Source organism: Gobius niger, assembly GCF_951799975.1.
Source record: "Gobius niger genome assembly, chromosome: 15".
NCBI lineage: Eukaryota > Metazoa > Chordata > Actinopteri > Gobiiformes > Gobiidae > Gobius > Gobius niger.
Window position 1 is genome coordinate 29,342,778 of NC_136866.1, and position 17,801 is coordinate 29,360,578.

Sequence of the window (17,801 nt, forward strand, 5' to 3'; positions counted from 1 at the left end):
TACGAGGAGTAAAACGTCCGCGCAGTAACTCCTAAAGGTTATTAACGGAAGTGGACGCGCACATGCGCAGTAACTCCTCTTTAGGAGTTACTGCGCAGACGTTGTGCTCCTCGTATCATTACGCCTCACAATATAGCACCCCTTTTTATCTGCTTATAAAATCGACATGTTACATTTCTGTGTAAATATACTTCGCATGAAAACACTTCACGTAACTTTATTTAAATATGGAACACGTGGAAGAGCTTGGTAGCTTCTATCGTGAGCTTTTTTGGAGCTATGTGACATGTGGGAGAGGCTGCGTATGTGCTCCGTTTGCCTGGCAGAGCGCACGGACAAAGACCAGACGGGGATATATTAACTCGGCTAAGGTAAGGTAAGAACATATCTCAGTATGTAAAAACGGTGGCCTATTCCTTTAACACACGCTAACACGCACGTCAACACACACGCCAGACCTTTTCTTTAATCTCGCCTCTAAAGTCTCTTCTATTGTGTCTTCATCTCCTGCAGGTGTCCAGACGCCCTCGCTGAGTCCTGGCCTCGATCTGAAGCAGGAAATCCCAGAGACTCAGATTAAAGAGGAGGAAGAGGAGCAGAGCATCAAACAGGAGGAAGAGCAGCTGCCAGTGTAGGCTCCAGCTCTTTAAATAATACAAGTGTTGAAAGCAGGTTGTGTTAAAAAGAGTTCTCCTTCCACCGTAGTTACTCAAGTCTAAAATACCATCTCAATGTATAATATGTTGGACAAACACAGAGACGTCCTCGATGCTAATGTTAGCATTAGCCTCTAACACAGAGACGTCCTCGATGCTAATGTTAGCATTAGCCTCTAACACAGAGACGTCCTCGATGTAATGTTAGCATTAGCCTCTAACACAGAGACGTCCTCGATGCTAATGTTAGCGTTAGCCTCAAACACAGAGACATCCTCGATGCTAATGTTAGCCTCAAACACAGAGACGTCCTCGATGCTAATGTTAGCGTTAGCCTCAAACACAGAGACATCCTTGATGCTAATGTTTGCATTAGCCTCTAACACAGAGACGTCCTCGATGCTAATGTTAGCATTAGCCTCTAACACAGAGACGTCCTCGATGCTAATGTTAGCGTTAGCCTCAAACACAGAGACGTCCTCGATGCTAATGTTAGTCCCACCACTAATTTGTTTATAATCATTTTTCAGGTTTGTCCCAGAGTCCAGCGCTGTCTGTGTGAAGAGCGAAGAGTCCTCACTGCTGGAACAAGGACAAACTGAGCACCGAGAGGAAACGCAGAGAGAGGACGTCGGCTCAGAGCCACATTTCCCCTCAGAGACTGAGGGACACACTGAGCACTCGTCTGACACCGACAACGACGACGACGACTGGGAACCTCCATTCGAGTGTTTGGCCAAACAGACGGAGACGGAGGCTGACGGAGAAAACTACAACCAAGTCCAGACCAGACACAGAAGATACAAGTCTGCACGAGACACCAGCGCCTCCGTCCACGATGAGGACGTGTCAGGAGCCGAAGGAGCTGAGGGGAAGAGGCCCCAGTGCCCCTTCTGTCAAAAGACATACAGCAATAAGTTTAATTTACAGAAACACATGACCGTTCACACAGGCAGGACGCCGTACAACTGCTCGCTCTGCACGAAAACATTCCCCCATAAGGAGTCTCTGATCCTCCACACGAGATCCCACACGGGAGAGAGGCCGTTCTGCTGCTCAATCTGCAACAAAGACTTTTCAGATCCCTCCACCTTCAGGAAGCACGTACGGAAACACGCAGGCGTTCAAGAGGAGAGGAAGTACCAGTGCCCCGTTTGTAAGAAGAAATTCGAGAGCAACCACAAACTACAAGTGCACAGCCGAGTCCACACGGGCGAGAGACCGTACAGCTGCTCCTTCTGTTCAAAGACGTTCAAACAAAAAGGTGCGCTGAACACCCATTTGAGAACCCATACAGGCGTGCGGCCATTCAGCTGTTCGGTGTGTGACAAAACATTCACTCAAAAGCCTCACCTGGATGCGCATCGACAAAGCCACACGGGGGTGAAGCCTTTCAGCTGCTCCGTCTGCGGTAAAGCGTTCGTCGACAAGGGGAGACTTTTCAAACATTCCATGATCCACACGGAAGAGCGGCCTTTCAGCTGCTCCGTCTGCGGTAAAGGGTTCGTCGACAAGGGCAGACTTTTCAAACACTCCATGATCCACACGGAAGAGCGGCCTTTCAGCTGCTCCGTCTGCGCAAAGACGTTTGTCCTGAAGCGTTATCTGGACGCGCACATGAAGACTCACTCAGGCCTGGATCTGACGGCGGAACGTTCCGAAGGGTCTGGACTTCTCACATGAGTTACTTGGACGTTCCTGCACTGTCTGAAGCACACAGGGCCGGGCTTTGCTTTTACATATCGCCGTGGACAAACTAAATAAACTCCACCTCCTCGCCTTAGCCGGCCTTAGTTTGCACATTTTACTGGAACAGGACACAGAGCCTTGTACAAATCACTTCCACACTCCCACAAAGTTTAACATCTTAACTCCCGCCTGAACCGAGAACATTTTCTCCAGTTCAGCTTTACCCAAATCCTGTAGGCCAGTGTAACGCCTCATTTGAAAGCTAAGACCTACAAAACTCATCTAAATGGATCTTTTTCCTCACGTCATCAGATTCTTTTTCCATCATTTTTTGGGGGGGGGTTCAACTCATTTTTGTAACTTTATTGTAATTTTTTTGTCAAATAGTAAAAATTTTGTCACTTTTTGTCACATGTTCATCATTTTTTCATCATTTCTTGTCAATTTTTTTTGTCATTTTTGGTCTTTTTTTTGTCTTTTTTCGTCCATTTTTTGCCACTTTTTCATAATTTTTTTTGGTCAATTTTTTGTACATTTTTTGTTCATTTTTTGTCCTTTATTGTGACATTTTTGCCACTTTTTCATACTTTTTTCGTCATTTTTTGGTCATTTTCTGTCATTTGTTAGTCCTTTTTTGTCCATTTTTTGTGACATTTTCATTATTTTTTTGTCACATTTTTGTCCATTTTTTGTCAGTTTTTTTGTCAAAGTTTTCTCACTTTTTTGCCACATTTCCATCATTGTTTTCGTCTCAGTTCTGTCGCTATTTTCACAGCTTTTTTCCAGAAGCTTTTGGATTGGGGTAAAGCCAAACTGGAGAAAACGTGCTCGGTTCAGGTGGGAGTTAAGTGATTAAAGTGTAAAGCGTGAAGAACGTACTTGCTAGCTGTCCTTTGGCTAATCTTTTAACAGGATGTCGCCACATTCTCTGGCCTTCAATGGATGGAAACTATTGCTGAATCGAAAAACTGTCGTCATTTCCTCACACAGATTTTAACACTTCATATTTTGATCATAAAACGTTTTGACTGAACCAAATGAACTGATGTTTTTGTTTTTTACTTTTTCGTCAAATGTAGAATTGAGCCAATAAAGTAAATAAAGAGACATATATGATGTATTTGTTTTGTCTTGACCTTAAAGGAATAGTCTCATCTGAGCTTAGACGAGTTGATGTGTACCTGTTTGGTCTTTGTGTGCCTTCAGTCATGCAAAAAGACCAAAGATGTTGTTAGCATTTGGCCTCTCAAAGACCAGACCAGGTACGTATCAACTCGTCTAAGCTAGAACAGATCTCAGTGTGGAATAACAGTTAACTGCTGATAGCCAGTTTTTAAATCACTGTCTGAGCGCGGGAGCTACAAGAAGAAAGTCCACTCTATTCATCATTGTAAAACACGTCTTGACTTGAGGTCTTTGTGCAGATCCCCCTCACCTGAGCAGATCCACCTCACCTGAGCAGATCCCCCTCACCTGAGCTGATCCCCCTCACCTGAGCAGATCCCCCTCACCTGAGCTGATCCACCTCACCTGAGCAGATCCTCCTCACCTGAGCAGATCCACCTCACCTGAGCAGATCCCCCTCACCTGAGCAGATTCACCTCACCTGAGCAGATCCTCCTCACCTGAGCAGATCCTCCTCACCTGAGCAGATCCACCTCACCTGAGCAGATCCCCCTCACCTGAGCAGATTCACCTCACCTGAGCAGATCCTCCTCACCTGAGCAGATCCACCTCACCTGAGCAGATCCCCCTCACCTGAGCAGATTCACCTCACCTGAGCAGATCCTCCTCACCTGAGCAGATCCTCCTCACCTGAGCAGATCCTCCTCACCTGAGCAGATCCTCCTCACCTGAGCAGATCCCCCTCACCTGAGCAGATCCTCCTCACCTGAGCAGATCCTCCTCCCCTGAGCAGATCCCCCTCACCTGAGCAGATCCCCCTCACCTGAGCAGATCCTCCTCACCTGAGCAGGCAGACTCCTGGAGGAACAGCAGCAGCGGCATATTATTATAATTTCTATGTGTTGTCTTTTATCTGCTAGTTGTTACTGATGGACAACTTCCACTTGCAGGGATTAGTAAAGCATCCATCCATCCATCCGCACGCACGCACGCACACACACACACACACACACACACACACACACACACACACACACACACACACACACACACACACACACACACACACACACCCATACCCATCCATCCATCCGCACGCACGCACGCACACACACACCCAGACAGACAGACAGACAGACAGACAGACAGACAGACAGACAGACAGACAGACAGACAGACAGAATCACAATGGCGGCCTCTAGTGGAGAAATGCAGGTGATGCAGCTTCTGTCATTGATCTTATTGAACATGTTTAATGTAGCATTAGCGTCTCATTCGCTGCTGTTGCTTCTGTGTCATGTATGCTTCAGCCCTTTAGGTGCTTCGCTGATGCATAATCTCGGGAGCTCCGCTTCCCGCCCTGAGAAGATCAATGATCTGTCCGCTCCAATCACCTAAGGGGAACCACACACCCCGCACCCCTATAAAAGGGGCATTCTCCAAATGCTCGTCTCCCTTTTCTCTCAGCTCTAAAGCCTCGAGAAGATTCCCTTAAGTACTACTTTTCTATTCTGGATTCTGGATTCATCGCTGTAGATCTCCGCTCGAAAATGTCGACGCCCTCCGGTGTCGAGCGGATCTGCGGCTCCTGCCCGGCCGTTATGTTCCCCCAGGACGGGCATCGCCTCTGCTTCCTCTGCCTTGGCCCCCGCCATTTCGCAGAGGATGGCTCTTGTCCGGCGTGTCTTGAGCTCCCCAGGGAGGAGCTCGAGCGTCGCCAGGGCTTCATAGGGCCTGGCCCCTCGGTGCGCCGCGAGCAGGTCTTGGCGGAAACCGAGCCGGGTCCGTCAGGGTCTAACCACCCACCCCCGCTTCCTCCGAGGGGTTCGGGTAGTTACCATGAGGAGGATGACCACGCCGTCTTTGAGGACGAAGATGTCTCTTCCGTCCTCGAAGATGACCTTCCACATGGCCGTTATCCCCTTGACCATGTCCCTCACCTCCTCGCCGCCGCCGCTGCTCGAATGGAGGTCCAGCTCCCTCCGCAGCCTGCAGCTCCAGTGGCGGACTACCTACAGGGACTAGTGGAGTCTCGTCCTAGGTCCCGACCCATGGTGGCCCCGCAGATGGGTCCTCTCATGGATAAAGCCAGGCGTGAATGGGACAGTCCCCTCAACGCTAGGCGTCCAGCAGCAGCATATGGCCCATACGCCGCGATGGAGAACTGGGGCGAGTTCTCTGGCGTCCCGGTCATTGAAGACGGCATCAGGATGTCCCTGTTGCCGTCTTCCTCCCCCTGGGCCGGTGGGAAGTCATCCTTTCCCTCTGAGCGGGATAAATTGACGATGACTATGCTAAACCGTTGCTATGCCAACGCGGCTCAAGTGGTCGCGCTCGCAAACAACATGACTCTCCTCGCCGCATCTCTGGACAAGATGGTGCGCGGGCGTGAGCAGCTCAGCCCGCAGGACATCGAGGAGGCCCAGGACACCTCTGCCACCTTCCTCCGTAAGGCCCAGGCCCTGGCTATTGACGGCGGTCGATCCATGTGCGCCGCCCAGGTAGCCTGCCGCCATTTGTGGCTATGCTTGTCCACCATCAAGGATGCGGACAAGCGTAGCCTCCTGAACCTGCCGCTCTCCACGTCCTCGCTCTTCGGGCCGGATATCCACGCTCTGGTGGAGCGGTTGGAGTCCGCCACCAAGGCCTCTGCCCAGCTGGGTCCGCATCTCCGCCCGCAGCGGGAAGCGCAACCTTCCTATCGCCGCCTAAACGACCACGGACGCAGGACCGGACCTTCCTCTCGCCGCTCTGCGACGTCCTCTGCTCGGCCGACAACTCAGCGCCCCCGCGGGCCCGAGCGTCAGCGTGGTGAGGATCCGAGACGCTTCTCCCGTGATCGTCCTGGCTCCAACTCCAGAGGGGGAAAGGGGGGGGCTAAATTCACCAATAAAGGCCGTATGGCCCGTTACATCTATAAAGAGCAAACTTCTTCCCCTCTCTCTTCCCCGCTCTATGCTGTTCGCCATGTGTCTGTGCAGTCAGACTCGGGCGTGGTGGATCCGCCCCTGGTCTCCCCTGCACAAATGGCCTTGTCCCCGGGAACTCAGCCTGGCGCCGGAGTCTCCCGGATTGATGGTGCGTTATCAGCGCCGCTAGCTGACAAGGCTCGCGCTGCCATGGATAAGCAGTCGCTGACTGTTAGATCCGAGGATGGTGTAGCACCTTTTGACAGCGGCGCTTTGGATGTCACGATTGTCAAAAGCTTCACTCCGCCCGCTTCCTCGCAGCGGAGTGAGTTGCAGCATAAGCGCAGCTACAGGGCTCTTCCCAAGTCAGCTTCCACGCGTATTAGGTCGGGAACTGCTGGGGATGATGCTCCGGTCTCGCGGCCCCCCAGCGCAGCTCCGCGGAGGCGGGTCAACTTTCCTTCTCGCGCTTATGCTTCTCCTTTGGAGCACAATGAACCCGCGCCTCGGGGAGACGCTCCCCGAAGGCGCGGGGCCTCAGCGCATCAGCGGTCTAGTAGGCCTATTTCATATTATCCCGTGGAGCGTCAGGCCTCGCTGAAGCAGCGGTGTAAAGCTTCACAGCAGCCGGTCTCGCACGCTCCCTCTCTGGGACACGCTCCAGGGGAGCGCGCGGCCTTGACTAAGCAGCGGTGTAAAGTTTCACAGCAGCCGGTCTCGCACGCTCCTTCTCTGGGACACGCCCCACGGGAGCGCGCGGCCTCCGTTACGCAACAGCGCGCTGGGTGCTCTCTCTCTTCCCCTCACGGGAAGCGCGTAGCCCCTCGCCCCCCATCTCCGCCGCTCGGGGTCGCGGGGAAAAAGCGCAGGCACTCTCAGCTCTTCCAAAGTGCCGGGATCTCACCCTCCGGGGCCCAGCGGCCCTTTCAGGGAGGGCCCCCCACGTTGCTACCCACTGCAGGGAGCGGGGTCTGTGGGTGGGCCCGAATCACAGCTCTCTCAAACGGGGCTCATTGTTCGCCCTCTGACGGAGTTTTATCAAGTTTGGAGGGAAGCAGGACTCCTCTCAGCGCCCTGGCTGGACAGGACGATTCGGAGGGGTTATGCTCTGCAGTTCTCACAAAAACCCCCACCCTTCTGCGGCATTTTCAGCACGAATTTGCGCAGCCCGAGAGATGCGGAAGCTCTCCTGGGGGAGGTGGATTCCCTGCTACGCCGCGGTGCAGTAGTGGAAGTGGAGCTGTCCAGAGCGAGTATGGGGTTCTACTCCCCCTATTTCCTGGTTCCCAAGAGGACTGGCGGTGTGCGGCCCATCTTGGACCTGCGCGTCCTCAACGGCTGCATAGCGAAGAGGCCCTTCCGCATGCTCACTGTCCGACAGCTGTTGGGATGCATCAGGCCTGGGGACTGGATGACGTCCGTGGATTTAACGGACGCTTACTTCCATATTCCCATAGCCCCGGAGCACCGGAAGTTTCTCCGGTTTGCGATGCAGGGGAAATGCTACGAGTATTGCCGCCTCCCATTCGGCTACTCCCTGGCCCCGCGCACCTTCTCCAAATGTGTGGAAGCTGCGTTGGAGCCGCTCAGGCGTCAGGGTCTCAGGATCCTGACCTATATCGACGATTGGCTACTTCTTGCCTCGTCCCTTCAGGAGGCCAAGGCTCACACAGCCATTGTGTTGAGACACATCTCCCGCCTTGGCTTTGTCGTCAACCGGGCCAAGAGTGTGTTGCGGCCGACACAGCAGCTGCTGTATCTGGGGTTACTCTTGGACTCCAGGCAGATGGTTGCCTCCCTCTCACCAGAAAGGCAGGCGGCGATCACGCAGCTGGGTCAGGCAGTGTTGGAGAGCCCACTGGTCCGACCCAACCAGGTGCGCTCCTTGATGGGCATGATGTCGTCCGCACTCCCGGTGGTACGCCTGGGACTCCTCCACATGAGAAGTCTTCAGCGGTGGTTCTCTCGGCTCTCACTTCGCCCTGCGAGGTTCTCAAGACTGGTGCAGATAGCACCGTCCGCACGAGCCGACGTCGAATTTTGGCTAGCCCCAGATTGCCTCCAGGAGGGGGTCCGACTGGGCCAGGTCGATCACCACGTGGAGGTGTTCACGGACGCCTCCCTAACAGGCTGGGGCGGCGTGTTGGGCCGTCACTCTATAGGCGGTCTTTGGTCCCAGCCTCTGAGACACATCAACCTCCTGGAGATGGAAGCGGTGCAGAAGGTCCTCTTGCACTTCGCCACCCAGTTGAGAGGCCAGCATGTTCTGGTGCGGACAGACAACACCACAGTGGTGGCCTATCTGAACAGACAGGGGGGGACCAGGTCCCCTGCTCTTCACAGGCTGGCAACAGAGGTTCTCTTGTGGGCACATGTCCATTTAGCCTCCCTGAGAGCTCGTCACATTCCGAGATTGCGCAATGTGGGAGCGGACAGAATGTCCAGAGGGGGCGCTCTGCGAGACGATTGGAGCCTGTCTCCAGAAGTGGCAGCAGAGATCTGGCGCCGGTTCGGCAGACCGGTGGCCGACCTTTTCGCCTGTGCAGAAAACGCACAGTGCCCACTCTGGTTCTCGCTCAGGTCAACAGACGAGCCCCCTCTCGGGGTGGACGCCATGGCTCACCGACCATGGCCACCCGGGCTTCTGTATGCGTTCCCGCCCCTCCGGCTCCTGCCACCCCTGCTCCACAGGGTAAGGACGGAGAACGTTCTCATCCTGGTGGTGGCTCCGGACAGCCCTCATGCCAGGTGGTACCCGGACTTAGCCGAGATGGCATTGATGCACCCATGGCCCCTCCCGGACAGGCCCGATGCTCTGGTCCAAGCGGAGGGGGCCCTACACTCGCGCCCCGTGCTGGGACGTCGTCTCATGGTTTGGAAGCTGAAAGGGGGAAGTTGCTAGGGCTAGGTCTTCCCTCTTCGGTCGTAGCTACAATCCAAGGGGCCCGGGCCTCATCCACAACTAATGCTTACAAGGTCCGGTGGCAGCTCTTTTCCGATTGGTGTTCGGAGAAGGGTTTGAATCCTACTACTTGCTCCATACAAGGTGTATTGGGGTTTCTCCAGGATCTCCTGGAGAGGGGCAGAGCTGCTGCGACTCTAAGTGTCTTTGCAGCAGCCATCACGACCGGCCATGTTGGATTCGGTGGCCTCACGGCTCGCAGTCATCCTTTAGTGAAGCGTTTTTTGAGGGGTGCCCGTAGGCTCAGACCACCAATGAGGCGGTCTGTTCCCTTATGGGACCTTCAGGTGGTTCTGGAAGGTCTGTCTGGGCCCCCATTTGAGCCCATCCACCAGACAGAGATTCATTGTCTTTCTTACAAGACAGCGATCCTCTTAGCCCTAGCGTCGGCCAAGAGGTCTGGGGATCTGTGTGCACTTTCAGTACAACCGTCCTGCATGTCCCTTCCAGCTGGTGACGGGCTCATGGAGTTGTGGCCAAATCCAGCCTTCCAACCTAAGGTCATCACTTCCGCCTTCAGGTCTAGGGTGATTAGGGTCCGACCCTTCTTTCCACCTCCACATGCCTCCGCGGAGGACGAGCGCCGCCATTGCTTGTGCCCAATCAGGGCTGTACGCTGTTACCTGGATCGGACTGCTGGGTTCAGGCGGTCTGACCAGCTGTTTGTCGGGTTTGGGACCAAAAACAAGGGTGCTCCATTGTCCCCACAACGTTTGGCCCATTGGGTCTGCCTCGCCATTCGCATGGCATACGAAGCACAGGGCCTTTCCCCGCCCACTGCTGTTAGGGCACATTCTACACGTGGAGTGGCTGCTTCTACAGCACTGCTTCGTGGGGCTTCGATTGAGGAGGTGTGCACAGCAGCCTCCTGGTCCTCTTCTTCGACATTTGTGCAGTCGTATTTGCTGGATGTCGCCGCTGGCTCAATTGCACATGCTGTGCTAGGTGGGGGGCGGACATAGCTCTTTTAGCTTTTAACACTTTTAGTGGGGCGCGTTACGCCCGTGCTGGCGGTTGCGCCCCATCTTGTCAATCCAGTGGCGCTCTTGGGAGAGGCAGCCTGGCTGGTTGGGTTTCGGGGTGTGCCTAGTGCTCTTGGGAGAGGCAGCTTTGGCCACCCTCTGGTTTAGGATTCATTCCCGATAGGCCAACTCGGCAGATTAGGCGCTCTTGGGAGAGGCAGCCTGACCGGGTTTGGGCCGCATGAGGAGTGCCTGGCTCTCTTGAGAGAGGCAGCCTTGTGCACCCCTCTATTGTGACAGGTTGGAGGCAAACCGCTGCTCTTAGTGGGGCGGTCTTGTCCGTTGTCCTGTGTTGTTATGTGGGTGAGGTGTCGTGGCGCCTTGTACGGCGCTTAGGGGCACACCTCCCTTGGCCAGTGGGCTCCTGTTCCATTGACACGCAGGTGGCGGTCTTGGTTGCAGGGGTCGCCCACGGCCTCGCTCCAATCACGTGACTCCATGCCTGCTGGGAGTACATTGGTCTGCCAAGGCTTCGCGCTGGCTTTACGCATCAGCGAAGCACCTAAAGGGCTGAAGCATACATGACACAGAAACCACAGTTACCTATTGTAACTATAGTTCTGTGAATGTATGCGAAGCCCTTTAGCTTCGGGCCCAGCAGCCATGTCCTCTTGTCTTATCGCTGAGTTCAAGGGAGACGAGCATTTGGAGAATGCCCCTTTTATAGGGGTGCGGGGTGTGTGGTTCCCCTTAGGTGATTGGAGCGGACAGATCATTGATCTTCTCAGGGCGGGAAGCGGAGCTCCCGAGATTATGCATCAGCGAAGCACCTAAAGGGCTTCGCATACATTCACAGAACTATAGTTACAATAGGTAACTGTGGTATCATTTACTGAAGTGTTTCTATTCAAGTTTATGCAGCTGGAACTGCCGGGTTTGGAAAATCCCAGTCATCAGACACCCTGAATGCGGCACATGAGTGCGCATGCGCACACACAAAACCGGAAGAGTCCTGGTGAACGTTAGCCCAGAGCTAAAGCTAAAGCTAACAACTCTTCTTAAACATGTCTTTGGGCCAAACGCGGCTCAGCTCTGGTGAGTTTGGACTTTTTATTTTCTCTTAAAGCGAAACGAGGCTTTTAGGGAGAAACAAGTCTGTGTTTTACGGTTTATCCGCAACAAAAACGTCTTTATTACACACTTCGACACAGATAAATCCCCCTGGTGGAGCTGAGTTCGTTTTATTTCCTTCACTGTGTCCGCGGGATTTCATTTATTTAGGACTGAATTAGTGACTCCTTTTTGTTCATTCGACCTTGTCCAGTTTGAACTTTTCCTCGCAGCGCTGTCTCTTCGTTTGTCTTTGTTTTTAAACATGTTTGTGTGAGTTCTCAGTCGTGCAGGAGTTTCCCAAGTCGCGGTCATTTTAATTCACTGTAAGTTCAGCTCTTCTTTAGTAAATATGTTTCTGCTTCAGACCTGAGAACAGCTTCAGGTTTTCACGGCCCTGGACCTGATGTTGTATTAAAGTGACTCGTCCGTGAATGAATTATGCCAAAATGAATTAACCCCTTAACTCCCACCTGAACCGAGCACATTTTCTCCAGTTTGGCTTTACCCCAGTCCAAAAGCTTCTAGAAAAAAGCTGTGAAAATAGCAACAAAACTGAGACGAAAACAATGATGGAAATGACGAAAAACTTATGAAAAAGTGACAAAAAAATGGACAAAAATGTGACAAAAAAATGTACAAAATGTTGACAAAAAAATAATAAATGAAAAAAATGTGACAAAAAAGTTACAAAAATGAGTTGAAAAAAATGATGGAAAAAAAATCTGATGACGTGAGGAAAAAGATCCTCTCGGTTCAGGCGGGAGTTAAGAGGTTAAAAGTCATTTAAAAACATTAAAATCAGTCCGGTTCTTAAATATTTGAGCCTGAACATGAGTCAGGCGATGCTCTCGTTCAACTGGCGCCCCCTGCTGTTCGCTGCTGCTCCTTGTGTACGACGCTGCATGATACAAAATGACACAGTGAAAAAGGCTTGTTATTGAACGGCAGAACATTCACTCATGTCGGGTCCGGGGCTCTATTCTTTCTTTATTAATGTTATGACTGAACGAAGTCTGATTTGGACAAGAACATGTTCACAAATGTATGAGACAAATCCTTTACAAACGGGTTAAAATGACCCTCGACACAAGCTGCATTCACTGAACCTCAGAGAGTGTACGACAAATGATGAGCTTCCCTTTGTCTCCTGCAGGTGTTCAGTCGCCCTCGCTGAGTCCTGGCCCTGATCTGAAGCAGGAAATCCCAGAGACTCCACAGATTAAAGAGGAGGAAGAGGAGCAGAGCGTCAAACAGGAGGAGGAGCAGCTGCCAGTGTAGGCTCCACCGCTTTACACAAGTCATGTTTCATCTTCAATAATAAACCTGTTTTTTTTTTCTCTGGTTTAACATATTTGGGACGATAAACTTGAAACTTATGTTTAGTTTATTCAAAAACTAAAAAAGAAGAAGAAAACATTTACCATTTTCTAGATTTTGTTGCTGAAAAATCTGCATTTTTATGATAAAATGATAATATAAAATGAAAATATAAAATGGCATAAAACTTTTTTCTCGTCGCTCTTTTCAGTAAAGTTCAGCAAAAGTTTCAAATTGATATCTGTCTCTGTTCACCTGCAGCACCTCGCCTTAAAGGGGGGGTATTATGCAAAATGGACTTTTTCAAGCTTTCCATCATGTTATTCTGTCACTCCCTCATTAAAAACATGCCTGAAGTGTTGCCTTGGCACATTCACGTATTTGTGAGTAATCTGTAAAAACTCTGATGGCGGCCATTTTAGGGATAGGTTTGCCTGAGTCCTCCTAGGAACGCCCCCACCTCCTGGAGACGCCTCCGAGCTTTCGTCACCAGCCGAGTAACCAACTACTGCTCCTCAGCAGAACCCCCTCCCCACTGATGCCACAGACAGCGTGTGGAGGGGGCGTGTCTAAAGGGTCAGAGGTTCTTAAAGAGACAGAGGCCTATTTCAAGACATTCACTACAGCCATTTTGAGAGAGACATTTTATACAAGGCAGTTATTCTAATGTACTGCATTTACAGACCAACAGAAGGTTTGTCATCATTGTAGTGTGATATAGACTTGTGCTGTGTGACTGAAAAAAGCAGAATACCCCCTCTTCAGATGCCCTGAATAATGTTTTTGAGTCTTTAAGCCTTGTATGCAGGAAACTTACGCTTTAATCTTGAATCAAACTTGTTTCTCTGTTTTTCAGGTCTGTCCCAGAGTCCAGTGATGTCTGTGCGAAGACGAAAGAGTCCTCGCTGCTTCTACAGAGACAAACGGAGCCGTCCTCTGACGCCGGAGACGCACAAACCACCTCCAAGTGTGAACCAGAGCGCGGCGATGGACACGCCCCCCGGGCTGACGCGGCGGCGGCGAAGACTCACCAGTGCCCGTTTTGCACGAAGGCGTTTGGGTCGAAACAAAAGTTAAAACTGCACATCCGGGTTCACACCGGGGAGAAGCCTTACAGCTGCTCAGTCTGTAGCAAAACATTCAACCAGAGGTCCGGCCTGGCCACACACATGTACAAACACACGGGCGTCCGACCTTTCAGCTGCTCCATCTGCAAGAAAACCTTCGTGTTAAAGTCGTGCCTGGACGTTCACCTCAGGAGGCACCGAGGGGAGAAGCCGTTCTGCTGCTCCGTGTGCGGGAAAACCTTCACCATCCAGGACGTGCTGGACTCGCACATGCGGACGCACACGGGCGAGAGGCCGTTCAGCTGCAAGGTCTGCCACCGGGCCTTCACCTGGAGCTCCAACCTCAAAGTGCACATGAGCACGCACACGGGGGAGAAGCCCCACAGCTGCTCCGTCTGCGCAGACACGTTCGCCCAGAAGGACCGCCTGAAGCGACACATGAGGCGCCACACGGGGGAGAGGCCGCACAGCTGCTTCATCTGCAAGAGGACGTTCACGCAGAAGGGGACGCTCACCAAGCACCTGAAGAGGCACGCGGCGGAGAGGCCCCACGGCTGCTCCGTCTGCAAGAAGACGTTCGGCCGGAAGAGCCAGCTGAGCGGGCACATGAGGAGGCACCGAGAGGGCGTGGCTAAGAAGGCCGAGGGCGCCGGAGGAGCGAGGCAGCCGTGCTCGGTCTGTGAGAAGAGCTTCGCCAACAAAGCCGTGCTGAAAGCGCACGTCCGGATCCACACGGGCGAGAGGCCGTTCAGCTGCCCGACCTGCGGCAAGACCTTCACCCAGAAGAGCAACCTGAAGGCGCACATGAGGCTACACGTCACGTACAGCTGCTCGGTGTGTCACAGAGAGTTCAGCGACGTCCTGTCTCTGAAGCTGCACAAGAGCTCTCACGTCAGACCCTACAGCTGCTCACGCTGTGCGGAAACATTCACCCAAAAGGCTCATCTGGAAACTCACACCTTCAGCTGTTCCGTCAGGAACATGGACGTCTCTGATTCTGCTTCACGTTTAAAAACTCACACAGGAGAAAACGCTTCAGGCTCGACGGCGGAAACACAGAGGAAACGGCAGATCCTGGACTCGGCCCTGAGCCCCACAGTCCGGCTGCACAGAGCGGGTGAGTCTGTCCCAGTGACTGTAAAAAGAAGACGAGATGCTGAGGGTGAAAACAGACGCGCGTTCTAAATGTGTGTTGTGTTCAAAATGAAGCTGAAATACTTACATAATTAAAACTCACTTTCCTTTCATGTTAACCTCTTAACTCCCGCCTGAACCGAGAGGATCTTTTTCCTCACGTCATCAGATTTTTTTTCCATCATTTTTTTGGGGGGTATTCAACTCATTTTTGTAACTTTTTTATCATTTTTTTGTCAAATTTTTGTCATTTTTTCGTCCATTTTATATCACATTTTGTAATATTTTTGTGATTTTTTTGTACATCTTTTGTCAATTTCTTGTGACATTTTTGCGACTATTTCATCCATTTTTCGTCACTTTTTTGTCAGTGTTTTCTCACATTTTATCTTTTTTTTTGTCCATTTTTTGTAATTTTTTCGTCAATTTTTTGTCAAAGTTTTTTTTTTCACATTTTGGACAAATTTTTGTCATTTTTTTTCTTCATTTTTTGGTCAATTTTTTGTCATTTTTTTGTCACATTTTTGTCATTTTTTTGTCACATTTTTGTGACATTTTTGCCACTTTTTCATCCATTTTTCATCACTTTTTTGTCACATTTCCATCATTGTTTTCGTCTCAGTTTTGTTGCTATTTTCACAGCTTTTTTCCAGAAGCTTTTGGATTGGGGTAAAGCCAAACTGGAGAAAATGTGCTCGGTTCAGGTGGGAGTTAAGGGGTTAATATTGAGATTTGACTAGTTTCTTTTTTAATCCAAAATCATTCCAAGTACCCCATGCTGCGCTCTCTTAACGTATAAACTTTCACCTGGAAAGAAATGGGTAAAAAAACACCCTTCTCAAAAACATGGACCTGGACCTGGATCGATGCATCTAAACAGGAATGTTTTAATCTCTTAACTCCCGCCTGAACCTAGAGGATCTTTTTCCTCACGGCATCAGATTTTTTTTCCATCATTTTTTTGTTGGGTATTCAACTCATTTTTTGTCATTTTTTATCACATTTTTGTCACATTTTTGTCACTTTTTCATCCATTTTTCGTCACTTTTTTGTCACATTTCCATAATTTTTTTCGTCTCAGTTTTGTTGCTATTTTCACAGCTTTTTTCCAGAAGCTTGGAGACTGGAAACTGGAGAAAATGTGCTCGGTTCAGGTGGGAGTTAAGGGGTTAAGTAAATCCCTTCTATGCCCCAAGTAAAGCGCCCTCTGCTGTCACAGTTTACAGTTTAGAAACGTAGTATAAAGGACTTGGAATATATTGTCTAAACAAAACTACGGGCCGTGCATATCGAGTCCAATCCACTTAAATATTGTGAGTGAGTCAGCACGTCGACATCGGCCTGAGAAAAAGTCGTATCAGTCGACCTCTGATATTTGTTCATAAGCAATTAAAGCTACACTGCGTAACATTTTGGACTATACTATTGCTCCTAATGATGCAGAAAATGCTGTTATTGCCGTGTGTAATAAAAGAATGGATTTGGATGAGAAACTAACCTGTTTAAATCCCATATTCTACTTCCTTTCGTCACATCTCCATGGAGACGAGCTGGAGACGCACCCACTCCCGGTCAAGTTTACAGTCATATCTTAGTAGGGCTGAGCCTCAGAAATGTTTGTTTGTACATTTATGAGGTATTTTTCAATGATGAAAATATCTGTCATAAAATAAATGCTTGTGTTTCAATTTTATTTATTGGGTAAAATTCTATGCGGTGTAGCTTTAAATTCATCTTTTTATGAAAAAAATCACTCAAAATAACTCTTGAACTCACTTCACTTGAGTAGATCAACATCAGCCATCCTAAAAGTCGACTGTCCAGATCCATATTACCAGCAGGGGGCGACCTATCACTGCGGATCTATGAACACTGTTTAATGTAGTTCCCACTGTCTCCTGCAGGTGTCCAGACGCCCCCGCAGGGTCAGACTCCACAGATTAAAGAGGAACCAGAGGAATCCTCCCACACCTACAGACCCGCCCCGGAGCCCAGCGCCTCTGTGGACGACGACGACCTGTCCGGAGCCGACGGCGCCGACGAGGAGAGGAAACACCGCTGCTCCGTCTGCAGCAAGCGCTTCGTGAGCAAACACAAGCTACGAGTCCACAACCGAATCCACACAGGGGAGAGACCATACAGCTGCTCACTGTGCACCAAGTCCTTCAAACAAAAGGGCGCGCTGGACTCCCACGTGAGGACACACACGGGGGAAAAACCCTACAGCTGCTCCATCTGCGACAAAACGTTTGCCCAGAAGCCTCACCTGGACGTTCACATGAGGACACACACGGGGGAGAAGCCTTACAGCTGCTCGCTCTGTCACAAGGCCTTCATCGACAGCTCCAAACTGAAGAAACACATCCGGACGCACACGGCGGAGGAGGCGGAGCTGGACCTGCTGTGACATCGCAGCGGTCAGTGTGGAGCAGGGCTGGGTACCGATACCGCGACTTTAACGATACCTGCTTTTCGGTACCGGTGCCTTAGCGGTACTTCTCTCGATACCTGTGTTATTTTAATATAATGTGCAGGAAAAGTCTGGTTCAGGAGGAAGTCCAAACACGGCACATCAGAAAAACAGGAGCAGCAGAGTCGCCTGTAGCTTCATGTTTTGAGCAGAATTCCCACTAAAGCAGTGATAAAAAGAGAGTTGGGACATTATTCCCTCCTGAGCTGCAGGAACAGACCAGATCCACATCAGGACCGTTTACTGAAGAGAAACTTTTCTAAACTCACTGAGCTGTTCCACAGTGAAAGCTCCTCACACGTCACAGATCTGTTACATAGTGAGAGCGCTCACTCTGTCACTGACAATGCACCATAACTGTTCCAAACATGGCTAATGCAGAGTGAGCCTCACCTTT

The 17,801-nt window shown here is 50.8% G+C and overlaps 2 protein-coding genes across 2 annotated transcripts in view; both read left to right on the forward strand.

The window, feature by feature from the left end:
* LOC306975098 (uncharacterized protein) overlaps nucleotides 1-17,801 on the forward strand; it is a gene marked incomplete at both ends in the record, with an annotated part of 221,666 nt that overhangs the window by 6,718 nt on the left and 197,147 nt on the right. Inside the window, one exon of the mRNA XM_079572518.1 lies at nucleotides 12,570-12,661. Coding sequence (XP_079428644.1) covers nucleotides 12,570-12,661 — 92 coding nt within the window. The remainder of the gene's footprint in view (nucleotides 1-12,569; nucleotides 12,662-17,801) is intronic.
* Nucleotides 13,683-17,341, forward strand: LOC306975099 (uncharacterized protein; the record flags this gene model as incomplete). The annotated part of the gene is made up of 2 exons (XM_079572519.1): nucleotides 13,683-14,917; nucleotides 16,839-17,341. Exons 1-2 carry the CDS (start codon nucleotides 13,903-13,905, stop codon nucleotides 17,339-17,341), a joined length of 1,518 nt encoding a protein of 505 aa, XP_079428645.1. The 5' UTR covers nucleotides 13,683-13,902.